Source organism: Siniperca chuatsi, linkage group LG15 (genome assembly GCF_020085105.1).
Source record: "Siniperca chuatsi isolate FFG_IHB_CAS linkage group LG15, ASM2008510v1, whole genome shotgun sequence".
Classification (NCBI taxonomy): Eukaryota; Metazoa; Chordata; class Actinopteri; order Centrarchiformes; family Sinipercidae; genus Siniperca; species Siniperca chuatsi.
The window spans coordinates 11,506,817-11,525,181 of record NC_058056.1 but is presented as its reverse complement, the minus strand read 5'-3'; the positions used below and the strand labels follow the sequence as shown (position 1 = coordinate 11,525,181).

Genomic DNA, 18,365 nt, shown 5'->3' with positions numbered 1-18,365 from the left:
TGTTCACTGTGAATGGGAACACAGCAGGTTAGAGGTTTGAACATTGTAAGTGGAGTCAGAAAATTTATCCCAGCTTTCAGTGGTAATAGAACAGTGTGTGTGTGTGTGTGTGTGTGTGTGGTGTGTGTGTGTGTGTGTGTGCATAACAGATTGTATAATAGCATGTTATGGAAGTGTTCTCTCCACCCAAACCCCCACAAACCAATATCTCTTAACCTCTTCACCTCTTGCATGCATACACTCAAACACACACTCCACCACCACCCCACCTAGTTTTTCCCCACACCTCAATATAGCGGTCACAGCAGCAGCAGACGTGGCCTTAATTTTCTCCTGTAATAAATGTGAGCCTCCACTCTTCCACCCCGCTGTGAAGGCTAACGCAGAAATGGGCTCCTCGACCTGGGTTAGGGGCCCTGGAAATAGGTTTCCCTCCCCCCGCAGCCCTTCCAGGTCAGCCTCTGGGAGGCCCCAGGCTCTGTGAGTCCGAGCCAGGCCCCCCATCTCCAGGGCCCTGACTGGGAATCAATCACCAAAGCTGACTGGGAACATGAGGTGGGGGAGCTGGGTCGATCAATGAGAGGCTCCAGGCCTGTGGGAGCCCTGATGCATGGCCTGACTGTACATACACACCTCTGACTCACACTAACTCCACCATTCACTCCTATTATTGCTAAGCCCCAGGGCAGCTATGTTTATGGTGGACTGGCTGTGCCAGACCATATGAATAGCATATGACTGAGAAAATTGAGTGATATTTACAATTAAAGGGCCTTAATTAGATTTGGACATAATCACACTGAAAATGACTAACTATTTACATCTCCTGTATAGTATCCAACCCTTTTTAATTCTTTTTTTCATTTTCATCTTTGAGTTTTCATCAGCCTCATATGTTTTCACTGAATGAGAAAAGAAAATTTAACAATAGCTAAATCTCCCTGTTATTAAATTCAGCATTTACTAACAGTGCAACCACATACTGCATCTAAATCAGAGCAAGCCAATCTATGGCCAGAATGAGTACCCTGATCATGAATTGTTTTACACACTGAACCTTGACCAACCTTTTATGTTCAGGTTTTTATTAAAGGCCATATTAAAGTGATGCACATATTTCCCAGGAGAGGCAACAGATCCTTTGGCTGCAACACACAGATTTCACCATGTGTCCAATTCTGTGAAACGAGGTGTACATGTGTCTGTGTGTGCATGTGAGTATTTTTTGTATGCATTCTCCCACATGGCAATTTTCATGTGAACCGGTGTATATATATGACTTTACACACTACGAGTGCAAGTAAAAATGATTTTGAAAACAATATGTTTGTGGATATGAATGGATATATGGATACACACACACACACACACACACACACACACACACACACACTTGTATATTAACCAACTGTAAATGCACAGCATGTCTGTGAATGTCTGCCAGTATCAGTAAAACATGTGTATAAGTATTTAGTGTGTGTGTGTGTCTGTGTGTGTGTGTGTGTGTGTGATCAGTGGGTAGCATCTGTGTCCAGATGTTGCAGGCTGCGTGGACAGCCAGACAGTTGGCAGGCCTTCTGACAGGCCTGTGTTCCTTATTGATAGAGGGATCACAGAGACAGAAGAGTCAGCCATGCTCAGCTAGACCACAATATTGTCCTCTCTGCTGTTATTCATCCCAGTCAGCCAGGAGAAAATGGGATGTTCTGAGCCAAGTTTATAGCTGTCAGATCTGAGCCAAATAGGAGTTGAATAGGTTTCAAACATTTGGAAAACAGCACGAGGAACGTTTGATTTGTCATACAGATGCAGCCAGATTCTTGTGCCAGAGCTGAAGATTTTCATTGTATTTCAATTCTGACAAGGATTTTAATACAGATGACAATAAAGCTGAACCTGAAGTGCACAGCCCAGTGCATTGGGGTGAACGGCAGAGTGGTTGGACTGGTTCTTGTGTGTTTGTGGAGGTGAGATTGAGGCGCGATGCAGCATAACTGAAAATACTTAAGCAATTTGACTGATTGCAACTCTTGTCTATACTTAATCCAGTAATCTCTGCTTCAACACTGAGCAAATCAAATATTATAGATATCTGAAGCCATTATCATACTTAATAAACACATTTATTGTAAAATTCAGCAAATTTCCCTTACAAAATAATTTCAATGTACACCTTATATACCTTGAAGTAAGGGCCTAAACTATCCTGCACATTACTGCAGTTTCTCTACTTTTTAGCTTTTACAAAAGGCATCTGTTGACTGCTTCGTTTCCATTATTGCCTTGCAGAACTGTCTCCCTGACCTCACACCCTGTGCCATCTTTCTTCCCTGGCTCCTGCCAGAGTTATGGAGCAGGGCCGACGTTTATGGAGGGCAGACCCTTTTCCCGGAGCTTTGATCCAGAAAGTTCTATAGCCTATAGTTTTGCAGGGGTCATCCAGGAGGAGCCATGTGGGCAGCAGTGTGTGTAAGTGAAAGCATATTGAGCTGCTCATTTTAAGCAGAGCCTCAGGATGGAGGCTAGTACAAACGGGCCTTGGAGGATTTGAAGGGTTATAAGGTGCATGTTGGGTGTGTGCATGTCTGCGAAGGCTATGCTCTACCTACTTGTACGGGTGTGGGAAAGGAAGAGACACACAGCACTAATCACTGAGAAAAAAAAATCACACAAAAATTAAAACAAGCGCCAGAAAATAGTCAATCGGAGGCCAACCAAAAATTTCATCAGGCCATATCACGGCTCTCAAATCTGTCATCTCTCTTTCATCAAACCCCTCCATCCCCTATACAAATTATTCATGCCAGTAGCTAAATGTATTCATACCATTCTGTTTACTTTATTACTCCACTTTTATTCTGCTCTTTTCCCCACATTTGTTTACAAGAATAAAAGCCTACTCTGACAGAATTATCCCTCTGCACAACAAAAATAAATCACAGCGCTTGCACACACATCATTCACATTCAAAGAGCACAGCTAAATTATAGATGGCCCCTTTCTCCCCAAATATGCATTTCATTAGCATTTCCTTCGCCTGTTGTCTTTTTTTTCCTTCTGCCCGCCTGCGCGCACGACCCACTGATGTGTGTGTGTGTGTGGGTGTGTGTGTGTATAACTGGAGAATGGGAACAGACTTGCAGCAAAGCAGGACGCGTCCCCTTTCCCAAGCCTAATTTAGGATTCAATTACAATACTCTTTAAAAAGCGTCGACTTCGCAATTAATTATTTTAAGATTAGCCTGACAGTAATGGGCCTCCCACCGACGCCAGCCAGCACAAGACTGGCCGCCTGCACCCCAGGACCACTCTGTCTCTCTACATATATATACACCTTTCTCTCTTTCTCCTCTTCATTCTCTACCTCTCCCCTTCACACTCTTTGCCCGCCTTCATCTCCATCTTCCTCTCCAGCGGAAAAAAGAGACAAATCTTTCTTCTCCTCACCTTCATTCCCTCCTTCTGTCCTTTCTTTTTCTACCACCTCTCATTGCTGCATTACACTTTATTTTTTTCTTGTTGTTGTTTTTTTCCCCCCTTTGTTACTTTGCGTCGTGCTCTGATCTCCTTGCCGGTTGCTGTGCAATTGATATTGCTTCAGTACGGCGGGCTGCTTTTTACGAGCCACAAGGGCCTTCTCCCACATCTTCCAGCGTCCCCAGGAAATGCTGACGGATGAGCCCCGCGACAATGTGCACACACACATAAACACTCGCGCCTGTACACACATGCACATACACAACCGTCTGTCACCGCTGCTGCCAGGCGTAAGCGAAAAAACACGCCGTCCTCCTCCGCCTGCTTTGATTGGAGCCAAGCGAAGCATTTTTTCTCCCCCTTCCTCTCCGCCGCTGCTGCTTTCGGCTCCCGCCCTTCACCACTACCACCCCTCCACCCAACCCTGTTTTTTTTTCTTTCCTCGTTTCGGAAATGAATGTCATCATCCATCCCCTTTCTCCCTCCGCCACAACTCCCTCCTGTCACCCCCGGGCAAACCTCAGCCGAAGCCCCCGATTCTGTTTATTTAAATATTTGATATGTAAGCAGTCATAAAATAAATGTCAGAAGAGGGAAAGGGAATGGATATGCGGGGTGTGGGGAAAGAGGTCATTATGGGTAATGGTTTCTGATGTACGTCGCGGCCCCCACAGTGTAACCGCCCCCCACCCCAACCTTACCATACAGACAAACCTGCACATGATGGAGCAGAGAGACGCTGAAGTAACAGGGGAATAGATAGAGCGGGGGCATGTACAGTCTGAATGTGTGTGTGTGTGTGTGTGTGCCACGAAGGCAAAGATGCAACAGCTACACACACACACATACAGTGACACACTTGTTCGACTAGCGATATGGAAAATAGGCCCTCCCATGCACAATTGACTTCTAATACATTGTATATTCCTCAAACCATCCATTTACCAGGCATTGCAATTTCAGGGGCCCTGAAAGAAGCACTTTGCCAGCACTTTACAAAATACACTAAAAAATCTCCAGCCTCTACAAATGCTCTCTCTCACTAACTGCCAGTTCTAACATGTCTGTTAAAGCGAAAACACTGCCTTATTCCCTTGTATACTGACCATCGTTTTATTGACTTGCTAGGATTTCCATGTTGGACACAAGACCCGGTACTACCTACTGTTTAGACACTCCACTGCCAATGTCATTACAAACACACACCCATCTCTCCGAGTGCATGCTCACGTGTGAGTCTCCCAGCAAGTGGCACCCAAAGGATTACACGATTGTGACAATTTCACCAAAGAACTGATAAAAAAAATGGGAGGTAGGCGGGGTGAATAAATCAAGTGCAGCCGCTGAGAAAGAGAAAGTGAGACAGAGGGAGAATAAGAGAGTCTCTCAGTGAATAACCTTGAATTTCTCCTTGATGCTGAGATGGTAAAATACTGTTAATCAGCACAAAAATATCTCCAATTAAGAACAAAAATCATCACAAAATGTTCATTAGCGCTGATGGAATATTGGCTTGGCATTTCAGGGCCTTTTATTCTCAGACCTTTGCCTAACGAGCTCCCTGGCCACACCTAAGGGCGGCGGGGGGGATAGTGACATCAGGGGTCAAAAGTCAAAGAGAGGTGTTTGCCGGCTGTTGACCTCTGTCACTTCTAAATGTTCAAACATGCTAAATGCCCCTGTGATTTTCCCATCTGTCAGCATGCCGGAATGTCTGCAAGGATACACACCTACAGCTTTGCCTTATAATGTACATGCAACACACACACGCACACACACACATACATCTTAAACATCCCATAAACACCCACAAACCACACTTGTAACCTTATTACTCATATTTACACATACATAAGCCCATTCCCATGACACTGATTAGACACATACACACATTTAAACATTAAAACCTCCCCTATTCACATACTACACATTCCTATTACATTACTGACACACACATGTACACACATCTACACTCAACCCCACAGACACATTCTCACATAACTATAACTGCTTCCCTCCCACAAACAAAAATACACACCTGTCAATTAAATCAATACACACACCTACTGTATAATCACCTCCCCTAACTCACACATAGGTTCATGTACAAATACACACCTTCCCTAATACATGCTTTTCCGCACATATATACCTAAATCTCCTCCACACACACGCCCACTGCTCTCCTCTGCCCCCTCAGTCCGGGTCAGGGTGCCCTCCAGAAAGCCTCGACCCTCACCGCTATTAATTACCACTAATTGGCCCTGCTCATTTTTTCCTCCTGCTATAATGAAACCATTCATCTTTACTACTTAATGAGTAGACGCTTTAGTCACCAGCCAAGGTCACCCACAACTAGCATCCAAAAGACAAAAAGACAGAGACTCGGAAACAACTGGGGGGAAGAAGAGGAGAGACAGAGCAGTAGAGAGAGATGGAGAGGTTGTTCATGCTTTAAAATACAGAGGAGAAAATATGAATATGCAAGTTTCCACACATGACTCTGCTTTTTGGAATGTGGCCAATGTGTAAAAAAGTTGAGAAATGTCTGGGAGCTATGGGAGTCTGCAGTGTCCAACGCAAACCACAACACACACACAGGGAATTTCCAAAGACAGACTAATTAAAATACCCGTTATGCGAGTGAAAACAATGGATCCCTCAAAACAACGCTGAAAGCGCGGACTCGCACAGTAGCTGTAAATATAAAAATGCATTTTTCAAAATGCAGCAAGAGCCTCTTCTCCGGCTTATGCACACATAATTATCAAAACAATCACTCCGACAGTCAGCACAGACTCCAGCCCCAGCGGGTGAGAGGGCAACTGAATGATTTAAATATTAGTCCAGTGGTTGCTTTGTATTTCCATTCCATTGTATTGCCATTTCAGCGGTGAGTCCTGAAAGAAGGCAAGTTACTGCTGGAAAAAATGGCCTCAGTTCTTAAATAACAAATACAACTAAATGTCTTGCACAATTGTGAATATTTTGATCATAAAAGGCCCAGAAAAGCTATTCTCAAATTCCCATACTAAAATTAGGTGGATCTGGAGTTTAGAGCAAAACTGAACCCAGCCCTCTCATTAGGAAAAATAAAACTCCACAGGAGGGTCTTTATTAGTCTGACTGCAATAAATTGTTGGCAAATCAAGTCTCTACCCACTGAATTATTAGACGTTTTCACAGCACACAACAAACTGTTGACACATTCACCCAGGGGACAGCAGGTCAGACAAGACAACAATATCTTCACATTTTGTAAGTGTGTGAGCAATGTAAGCTGTCAGTCTTTGCCTAAGGTAGAGCAGAGGAATGTTTCAGGTTCAAGCATCATAATTTGCCCCGGCGAGTCATACCAAAATCTGACAACCAGCCATTTTCCTTGGAAACAGATTTCCTTCAGAGAAGTGCCATTGTGTTGTAGTTCCTCCATTCAGTCTCATGCAGCGTAGCGGAAGCGAGCAGTCATGTGCTCCTGCAGCGCTGTGGCAATCAGCCCGGCACGGCAATGTTCGTAAAAGGGACAGTTGTCTATGGATTATGTTAATGTGGTATTCCACACTCCCCTCTGGCATGTGTCTGACATTACAGTAACCTTTGCATGTTTAGCCAACAGTAACTATGGATGTTCATTGAGTAGGGAGACGCACACGCGTGCATGCACTTAGAAACACACACAGGCGTGGTTGCATGGGGAGATTAACTGTGCACCGCAAACATCTGCTCTTGCGAACCTTATTGATATCCTTTGAAGGAATTAACATCTTAAAGAAATAAGACATTTAAACTTAAAATAAAGTTCACTTGTGTTGTCGATATCTAATCTAGTTCATCCGGTTTGTGTCAAAGGAGTGGCTAGAATGTGGAACACAAGTCTGGCCATATCAGAGAGGTGCGTAAAGCATGAAAATGAGAGAAATACCAAGGCTAAATATCTGTACTCCACACCCACTGCAACACATAACAACCAAATGTCTAACATCTTCTCCCACATACACTATCTCCTGTGGGCAGTGTCAAATATGTATGTGTGTGTGTGTCTGTGTGTCCACTGTGCATATGTCTTTAGAAGAGGATGTGGTGTGAAGTTGTTTCCTAAATTGCTGAGAAGAATTGATCTAAATTAGGTAGCGTTCAGCCAGGAGTGACCATGAATGTCCTGTTTTGACCGGTGTCTACAAATCACCAATATATCCACACACCAGCTCTGTTCACACACACACACACACACACACACACACCTGTTTGTTTCACTATCCCCATGGGGGACAGTCATTGACACAATGCTTTCACTAGCCCTTTACCCTAACCTTAACCCTCACAACTAAATGCCTAGCCTTAACCCTCACCCTAACCCTAACCTTAGCCTAATTGTAACCTGTACCCTAAAATCAAGTCTTAACCCTCAAAAAGTAGTTTATACCCATGGGGACCTCAATTATTGTCCCCACGGTGACACAAGTCTCCTTGGGTTAGTGTGCAAGTCCTCACCGGGATATAAGAACATGAAACACACACACACACAAATGTAGTAAGCTGCAATGGACAATCTTAGGTTTGGTAGGAAAGAAAAACGATGAAAGGAACATGTTGTGGCTGGGAAAATACATGGCTGACCAGTCAACACAAAAGACAGAGATGTACACACATACATGTCTGTTTAAGAGGGTGTGTGTGCGTGTGCGCGTGCACGTGTGTATGTGTGTGTGACAGAGACAGACCAAAAAATTAATAAATAAAAATAAAAAATAAAAAGAAAGTGGAAAGTGGAAAGAAGCGACCCGAAGAAACAGACAAAACTCATCAACAGAAACTGTGCGTCGTCCGTGTCCCATCGTTTTTCTATTTTTGTCTCTCTGTGCTTCACAAACGACAGACAGCGCCTTGCTGGTGCTGTTTGGTTGTATTTTTATTTATTTTTTTAGCTTAGCAAATGGTCCCACAGTGCCAGTGCTGATTAGGATCAACTCAAACCAAACAGCAAGATGTGTGACTGGAGTGCACAGTCTACAGTCTGGAAACAGAGAGGAGTGCAGGGGCTTTGATGTGTAAAGTGATGGATGATGGTGATGAAGCTGATGTAGATGATTTTCTCACAGGCTGGTAAGAGGAGGAGAGGAAGGTGGCAGATGGAAGTTCATACATGAAGTCATACACACACACACACACACACACACACACTATATGGATTACACATAGGCTTCTAGGTGAACATGCATTTACATTTTTATGCATAATTATGCAGCAGGTTGACTCAGCGTTAAATGTGAAAAAAGACATTCAAGTCATACCAAAGCAAGTATGTCCACCTGAGTCACATATTATTACATTCTGTGACAACCAACATATAGCTAATAAAACAGATTCTACAAAAAAATCTGCAGCACCTATCCCTTTTCATTTTTGAATAAACATTTTCTGAGCAGAACATGAAAAGACATGAGCCTGACTTTTTTAATATGTGCTTGGAATTAGTTCTTAAAATGGTTTTATCTCCACCACTTCTACCACCATCTTTATAGTTTTATTTCAAATGTGCTCATTTTGTTATAAGCAGATTATTTAGTCAGTAAACTAAACCAAAAGGTAAAATAAAATTCTAATGATATACATTTTAAAAAAGAAACCTCCCTGAATAATCTGCCAATTATCTCTTCTCCTTTCTTTTTGTTCAGTTGAACTATCAGACCATTCTTTCTATTATACAAAGAGGAAGGAGATGCAGAGTTTAGTTGGATCTTAAAAATGCCATACTGCTTGAATTTGCATTAATTGTTGCAATCACAAAATTGCTAATTTCTAGAGGGATTGACCCTTATGTTTCCCATTTCCTCTTTTGTTGGCCAGAGAGGAGAGAAGGGAAGTGGAGGCAGCAGTTACTGTAAGCAGGACAGTGTTTCAGTTGTGGCCCACACATCTGTTCAGAATAGTGTATAAATATTCGATAGGATATGCTGGCTGCCTAAATACTTCTGAACTGACTGCTGGTCCCTTGGGAGATCTAGCTTGCTACTGAGAGCCAGGGACATGAGGCAGATAAAAGGGGAGAGACCATATTTAGAGAGAAAACATAGAAAGAACAAAAAGAGATGGCTGCAAAAGTGAAAGCACAGGTATAGTATGGAGGACCATCTGTTTAGTAAGTATATAGTTAACTGTCACACATTTCCTTAGCAAATTCACAGAGAAAGAAAGAGAGAAAGATCACACCTCCTCTGGGACAGAGGGGGAGGAGGAGGGTCCTTCCATTCAGCAGCTCCACGTGGCTAATTAGCATATGTGAAGGTCAGGGTGGTAGGGTGGTGGGGTGGTGGGGTGGTGGGGTGGGGGTTTGGGGTGCCACCAAAGCACCCACTGCCATGAGACCTGGCGCCCTGCCAGCCACACACACATACATACAAACACCCACACACACACTACTGAAGGGAGGAAACCCAATATATTTGTGTGTGTGAGGCCAAACAACTCGTAAATACTTCTTTTTCCTTGCATCGTTCACAAGGCTGAAGCGGGGTGAGATCCAGAGGGAGAGGATTTTAACTGTGCTGACATTTGCCAGAGTTCAGATACTGATTCTCTCTCTCTCTGTTTCTCTGTCTCTGTGAACTCGGCCAGGCCCATTCCTCAGAAGTCAGCAGCCGTCCATGTGACTCACTTCAAATATCACCTACATTTCTACATCTCTGGCCTTCCTATACTCTCTCTGTCTCTGTTTACACAGAGAAGACAGCAGCTAAGCCTCAATGCAAGTAGATTTATGCAAATCATGACCTATTGAAATAGGAAAGACAAATTAAAATTCAAAAAGTATCACAAAAAGACCTGAAACTGATAAAAGTACACTTGCTTGTGGTTAATTTTTTTAAAGCAACATTTTTACTGCCAGAACTCACAAAAATGTCATTATTGTGCTGCATAGCTGGTGGTTGTAACTGTGTACAAAATTAAAGAAGTCTGTTTATTCACTTTAACTCAGCTGATAGAAAGAAGCTAACAGTAAAAAGAAATTTGCTTGCTGTGACATTTCTTTGCTTTTGATGGAATCATCGATATATGGTCCATTAGGTTATTTGAGACGCACAAAGTAGTGGTGATATGTGTTAGGCGCTGTATCTATAGCTGTATCTAACCCCATACCAGACCTGTGATAAATCCTACAAATCCCAGAATGCTAGAGGAGTGCTATAGTTTCCATACATGGTCATCATGAGTAGAAGCCACCACTGCTGCCACAGACAATAAGGTTGAGAAATGAAATTGAAATGACTATCAAATCAAATCCAGAAAGCCTTGGACTACTTCATCCACACAGAAAAGTCAAATTCTCCCATATGCACAATTAGCTTTCTTCCGGAAAATTGCTTTTGTTTGGATTTTTCTGCTCCCTCCTGACACCGGCAGTTCGGATAAGACAGAGCTGAGAAACAGCTGACACCAAATCAATGCCCGCTAGCAGTAATTAAATCCTTTCTTGAGGGCGTTTACACATTAACCTTTGACACCAGGGGATGTTGTGAGTGCATAGTGCGGCCAGACAAAAAAAATACAATTATTTTATTAGCTAACAAATAATACATGAGCTTATATCCAGTGATGCAACTGGACAGTTGTTGTTGTTATTTAATTCGTATTATTTTTTAAAAATCAGGATTAATTGGCGTTTTGTGGAAACCGCATGCAGACCAGGGATAACCCCGGCCTGCCAATTACCTAAGCAGGCTCTGTGTTTCATCCAAGGAAGATGAAAAACGCTGTGCGGGACCCTTATCAGACGCAACAGAGCAAATTAAAATTTCACTCTAGTGTTGCTAATCAGCACTGTGCTGGCTGGCCAAGACAGAGATGTAAACAAAACAACATAAGCAAACGACTGACGGGGTGGGGTGGGGTGACTGGAGGGAGAGAGAGACATTGTGAGAGGGGTGGGGTTGAGGTTGGACTGCTTAGTGCTGACGAAGGGGCTTTAGCCTTCTCCTGCCTGCACACACACAAACAGAGAGACAGAGAGAAGAGACACACACTCAAGGACACACACACACAAACAGAAAATCTAAACGCACACTCCAGAATAAAAAGAATCACCCAAACACACACACACACACACACCTGCGTGCCCATTTCCTGACCAGGCCCCATGGGCTGTCCGTCCGATGCAGAACATGTACTATAAATTTAATTCCAGCAGCCACAGTCAGGCCCATCACTATGCACAAGGCTCCCTGAGATAGCCGCATAATACAATGTGACATTGATGCATTGCTCCTATTATAAAGTCTTTGTTTGTATCACACTAATAATTCATAAGAGAGAAATGTAAACAGTATGCACTAGAGAGCACTGCGAGCAGGAATCATTTCAAGGTAAGCACATTACCAAGGATGGGATTGGGTCTACTCTTTGATATGTAGAACTACTGAGCTTTGATTTCAATTCTAAAAAAACAAAGACAAAACACTGAGCATAATAGTGATAAATTAGTGGAAACTGTAGATATCCATTCATTGTTGTTTTATTAGGTCAGATTTTAAATGAGTTGCTACTGTAATTATCTAAGCAACAACACTATTTCCAACTTGCTAGGCCCTCATTATTATCTACTAATTACTTTTATTGTTCTCTGTGTGCGTTGCGTGTGTTCTGATTAGTGGATAACAGACAGATCCTTGTTACATATATAAGTTGAGACAAATAATGCTGTTTCAGTTATGATGTAAACCTAAATAAGTCATTAGGATTGCACATATGCTGTTTTACTACTGCTATAGGTACACGCTGCACGGAAGCAAGGAAAGACACGCATTGAGCAGGAACGGCCTGGATTAAAAGCAGCTGACGTGCAGACAAACATGCAGACACAAATTCAGGCAGAAGGTCACAAACTGAACACTGAATATTGTTGTCTTTCCTCAATCAAACAGGCCACAGTAATTTTAAAAACTAGAACAATGTCATTTTGATGAGTTTTAAAACACACACCTCTAAATAACGTGTATTTCTGATGTGTGTGCACATACACAACACACAAACCACACCACGCTGTCTTCATTGTGATGAGTAGCCAGACAAGTGAGTGTGAGGTGTGTGTGTATTGGGGGGGGAGGGGGCAGCGGTGTAAATGAGGTGCACTCGTTTCGCTCACAGCTTGCTCCTGAAGAGAGGCAGTGGGGAGGGAAATTGAATTTGAAAGAGGGGAAACTGTGCCAACAGGTGACAGAGGCGTGCTCTGACCAAACACACTCTGAAGTGAAGCGCAGTCATATCACGGGGCCAATTTGGAGGCAGCATTATGCACTACACCGCTCGCCTTTCTCACACAGCCTGTCAGTGCACAGGAGAGCAGTGCTGCCGCTCCAAATATGAATTAAACATAGGGCTTTTGTAGCGTGAATATACTGCTGCTGAAATGTTGATAGAGTCAAGAAAAAACACAGTAGTACATCCACTTACTCCTAAAGTGGAAAACTGTAAAAAAAAAAAAACTAAAAAAAAAACACATTTGCAGTTTAATGTTAAATGTAAGATTTGTTTAGGGGGTTGGCTTGTTGGAATTATCTGCACTAAAAAACTGATGGCTCATATAGCTGTATGCTGTGACTGATATGCTATCTGAGTTTCATTAACGTGTCTGATATATATTTATTCTTAATACCCTATCTGCACATAATCAGTAACAATCACTGTAGTAAGGAGTGAGATTACTGTAGGTTTCTAGTGACCATCTTATCAGTGCATAATTTGATACAATCAATACCGCAGCAAACCCTCCCACGCTAAAACATTCACTTAATTTCCCCAGCATCCAACGCAAATTGCCTTTGATTGAAACAATGTAGGCTAATGAACTGCTTTTGTTTTGTGAGAGGCAGACAGTATAAGCTATGCTCAACCACCTTGCCCTCCAGTCGTCCAGATGTGCCATCCAGCAGTGCGAATAATTTAGTGCATCAAAAACAACCACAGAATAATGGCTCTTCTGAAGAAGCACTGTGTTGTTTTGGGGCAGAGTTCTGAACTGGCAGCTACTCCCTCCCCTGGCTGTAGGTCTGAACGCTGTTGACACATCAGTGTTTCAGCGCAGGGTCCGGGGACACCCAGGGATCCTTGAGTGCAGCCCCCCAAAACACAAGGAGGAATACTTGAATAATTAGTAACACTTTCCTACCTCCCTCAACTGTTGCCACTGAGGTGCCCTCAAGCAAGGCATTCAACCCCCAGCTGCAGGAGTGGCCAACAGAAGTCAGCTTGCAGGGGTCGTTGTGTAAAACTGTGGTTATAAATAAGTTTCACAAAAAAGTGATTTTTTTCCTTAAATTTCAAAATGTTAATCCACAAACAATTTTATAATGCATTTACATCACACATATAAGATAAATATGTGAGACAATTTATCGAAATTCCGTTGGAAATGATACATTTATATATCAAATTGAACAAACAAAACTGGACGATCCTCAACATATAACAAGATTACAACTCACTACACGAAAACACATTATCTCTTTTCTTTTAGTGATTTTGGGCTGACATTGCAGTGTTTTTGTATGTCTGTTCAGTATGGGAAATTATGTGAATAATTATCAGGAGCAGCCTAAACCTTCATAAAACTTCAATTATCGCGTTGGACGGCCTCCAAGTCTGGAGTATTCCCATAAGACGTGAATGCAGCATCACTATAGCGCCATGGCCAAGGATCCCTGCAAGAATCCTTTTTTTTATTTTTTTTTAGTGCAGTCTGCCCAGCGGGGCCACAGTGAGCCAATCAGATGGCAGACTGGGTGTCAACTGTGAGCCGGGAGAACGGAGAGCTTTTAGCCAGTTTACCTCCACTATTCAAATTCTGAAAAGAGCTGCACGGGAATAAACAAGGCGCACAGAAGCGCTCCAGCTCGACACAGAGCGCACGGAGAGGGACAGGCGGTCTTTGCATGGCCGCGGTGTCCGTTTGATTTTTCAAATCAATTAAACATGAAGAGATGATAAATATAACAGAACGTCAGCGTTTATGATGATCATTTCTGTACATTTTCTATAGGAGTATTTGACTTTGTTCGACAAGCGCCTCGAACACAACACGTCCTCTAAACAGGGCGTTTCGCAACGTGTCTGACACCACGTCGGCAGAGAGGTGAACCTGCCCAACATTAATGTTGCTTTTTTATCTACCGGATGAAACTAAAAATGAAATAGCCTAATACGCAGAGTACACAACTGGAATATGAAGTATTGAAATGTGAGGACAGAAACACAGCATCTGACTTACCATATAGGCTCATTAAAATAGCCTAATCAATGAAGCAGATTTTTTTTTTTTTAGGAATTCTTCCCTTTTTCTGCCATGTTAAAGCTCAGGTAGGTCTAATATTTAAGACATTTACACAAGTCAGAATTATGCACATGTAATGGCCTTTCTTCTGCATAAACTCTCCCATGAGAGAGAAAAATATTATCCCATGTAATTTAAGCTTCCAAACTTCAACACTCTCGTCCACACATAATGGCCCCTGTCACACGGACTGTATTTGTGGTCAACACACACATTATGCGTGACACACCGGCGATGAGTAACCCAAGTTCAGATGCACCGGAGTGGCAGAATGAGAAGTTCCCAAAACTTACCTGCGGCCTGCCGAGGCCTTGCCCTCCGTTGCCGGGACTCATTAAATGAGGGTGGTTTCTCTGCTGCCCTCCCCAGCCGTGGGCCGAGGTGGCTCCATACTGGGGCCCCACGTCTTTCCCTAGGCCCATGCCGGCTTGCTGCTGCGCCGTGGAGCCGCTGTAGTCTTGATATGCACCACCATAACCCCGCATCATGGGGCTGGGGGATGTCAGCAGTTGGTTGAGGGTCGGGGTGGCCCCTGAGGGATGCTGCTGCTGGGTCTGTCCTGGGAACCTCTGAAAGCCACCCGAAGTAGCTCCCAGGGGAGACTTGCCATGGCTTGCTGAGGAGTTGCTGCCCATCATCATGTTCCCAGGTTGCCGGCAACCAGAGGGCCCCATCATTCCGTAGGCCCCGCCACTGTAGCCCGCCCGGTACGCCGGGTACTGATTGTACTGGCTGTTGTGGTACCCTGCTTCGTGGGAGTTCTCCATGCTGTTATGTGCCGAAGAGTGCGTTATCCCCATCCCAGTGCTTTGTTGCTGCTGTCCGCCATGTTGCTCGTAGCAGGGCCTTGGGGTGTAATAGTTGTTATTAAACTCAGAGTTGTTACTGGTTGGCCCCAAGTTAGAGTGTTCATACCTGGTACCCATCATCCTCTCCGCGGGTTTACAGGTGAGGTCCACCTCACCTTTCCCTGGCATGTGCTGCTGCTGTGGCTCCCCCTGGCTCCCCAACAGGTTCTCTTTGCCACCGTGGTGTTGGTGATCCATACCTCTGTCCCCACGGGGTCCCTGGCCGTTGTTATTGGCGGTGTTGTTACTTTGGATCTGTCGCTGCTGATGTGGCGTAAATTGGCCGAATTGCGGCGGCGGCTGCTGCTGCGGCGGCGGTAGAGACTGAGGGGGATCTCCGCTCCCCACACATTTCAGCTTGTGGTTCGCGATCAAACCCGTTTCCATCGAGGAAGTCGTTGAATTAGTCGAAGCCGGGGCGGACGTGAGGTTATTCCCATCCTTGTCGTGCCCGTCCGGAGCGTTGTGAGTCGTGGAAGTTGAATGAACCATGCTGAGCTCGTTTCGGCGGTGATGGTCTACATTATTCAGAGTCCCATCTCCGGCACCCAGCATCGGTCCAGTTCGCTGTATGGTCCCTCCTCCTCCTCCTCCTCCGGATTTCCCCGAATTGAGCTCCGGACCCAAACCGCTGGATAATTTCTTATTTTTGTTATTAGTTCTGGTCGGAGCCGATGCAACTTGCGCAGCCATGGTCACTCCAACATCTCAGCGCGCAGTGACAGCAAGCCCCGACCAGCCTTGCACACAGAAAATAATACGAGAGAAGAAGAAGCTGGGCGATGAAAGATATATTCAGTGGAAAAGCAAGCTCTGTTCTAGCGCTGGTGTTGCTGTGGTGGTGGTGAAATGGTGCGTCAGTGAGGCTTCATGTTGAAAGTTTCACTACCAGGTTTAAACGAAACTTTTTTTTCTTCCCCCCTCCGCCTCTCCTCCATCCCGGTTCTCGGTAATATGTAGCAGCGTCTCCCGGAGCCCTTGTGGCCCAGCATGGCATGAGAGAGAGCGGGCTCTACCAGCTTATCCACCTCCAGGGCTCCGGCGCGCCTCACATGGAAAATCCGGACTGGAGTAGCGAGCCATTAGGCACGCTGCATTTTGATGTTTCTGTGTTTACGATGCTTTGCAGGTTGATTTTACAATTTAAAAAAATGATACATTCACGTGGCAGTATTTTGACATGGCATTCATTTTCTTATTGCCATTATAATGCCAAGATTTTTGTTAATAATTGCACATCAGACGGTCAAGGAATTACTCCCTCCCTTGAGTTTAAAGTGCATATTATTTTTAAACAATAACCGTGAGAGATCGGGCATTTCCAAATTACGGACGGACATTGCTCCTTCACTCTACACGGATCCTTCTAATAAACACACCGGCAGATGTTCAGTTTACCCGAGCGAGTTTCTAAGCAATTATCCAGATCTGATTTTCCCTCCTCCCACCCTCTCTGTCCCTCGGCTCAAGACAGTTCTCTGCAGCTCTGACAGGAGTCGGACACGAAACCACAAGCTGTGCGCAATAATGTTGCCATCGGAATAAGAATGTAATCACAATTTATAGCAGCTATAATGTTGTAATATATTTACCAAAGGGTTCATCCCCTACCCACTCCAATCACTTCTTTTCACCCGGAAAGGGAGTTATTATCCCCTTCAACAAAGAACCATAGCAATCCTGTAGTAAGAGGGAAACCATGGAAATAACACAAACTATAAACCATATAATATGCTACAGGACTATTCTGTGTGATAGCAGATAGAAATTGCAGTAAGATTAGGTCACTATAAACTCACTGTAAGTCTCCATAAGAATGTAATACTAATATTAGGAATATTAAAGCCATTCTTCATTAGGGTCATATTTGAATAAAAGGCCATATTCTTTAATTTCTTTGTCAGAGACGAACCTGTCAGAAATGATAATGAAATAAAAAAAGGGGGAGGGGGGGAATCAACCCCAGGCTGCAGTGTAGGACCACACAAAACCAACGTCTACAAGATATGCTATCCCATCAGTGGTATTCAAACATGAATGTAAAATAGTGCTTAGTAAAGAAGCTGGGGTGTCTGTTGGGACTTGAATGAGCAGAGGGTCCGCTTTGATGAGATCAGATGCATTTGATCAACAGAGGGAGCTGCGGATGAAAGATGGGGGGGCGGGGGGGGGTGAGAAGAGAAGGATTTGGGGATGAGAGTTGTGCTGAGAATGGCCATGATAATAATGATGACTGGTGGTGATGGGAACAAATGTGATGATGATGATGACAACGAAGGTGTCAGTGGTGGAGTAATGATGACCATATTAATGGTGATGAATATTGGGGTAATAATGATCAGATTTTTCCAACACCTAATTGTTGCTTTAGGTTACATATTGGTGAAACAAGGAAGCACAATTCACTCTGCCTTATACTTTGCATAGTGTAAGATAATTCACCATGAAGCCATGTCCATGACAATGGGAAGACCCCTGCTGGAGATATAGTGTTAGTACAAGTTAGAGCTTTATTTTCTTTAAATAAAAATACAAACAGACACACACCTTGTGTTTGAGGACAGAACTGAGTGAGGGGGTAGGTTAGCTTATGCCAAAATATTTATAAATTATGCATTTTGTGAAATGTTACTTGTGTAACATGAAAATAAATCACACATTCATATTATCACATGACAGCAAGAGGCTTAATCCCACTTTTCCAAATGGAAGCTCAC

General features: G+C 43.7%; 1 protein-coding gene across 12 annotated transcripts in view; it reads right to left on the bottom strand.

Annotated features, from left to right (window-relative positions):
* LOC122888988 (AT-rich interactive domain-containing protein 1B-like) overlaps positions 1-17,080 on the bottom strand; it is a 177,040-nt gene extending 159,960 nt beyond the window's left edge. For 5 of the 12 annotated variants that reach the window (XM_044223940.1, XM_044223941.1, XM_044223949.1 and 2 more), the window contains exon 1: positions 15,094-17,080. In XM_044223940.1, the coding sequence (XP_044079875.1) occupies positions 15,094-16,341 (1,248 nt within the window). In that variant the 5' untranslated portion in view covers positions 16,342-17,080. The remainder of the gene's footprint in view (positions 1-15,093) is intronic. The other 7 variants (XM_044223944.1, XM_044223948.1, XM_044223946.1 and 4 more) reach the window with 3 other exon arrangements.
* Between the last annotated feature and the right edge of the window lie 1,285 nt (positions 17,081-18,365).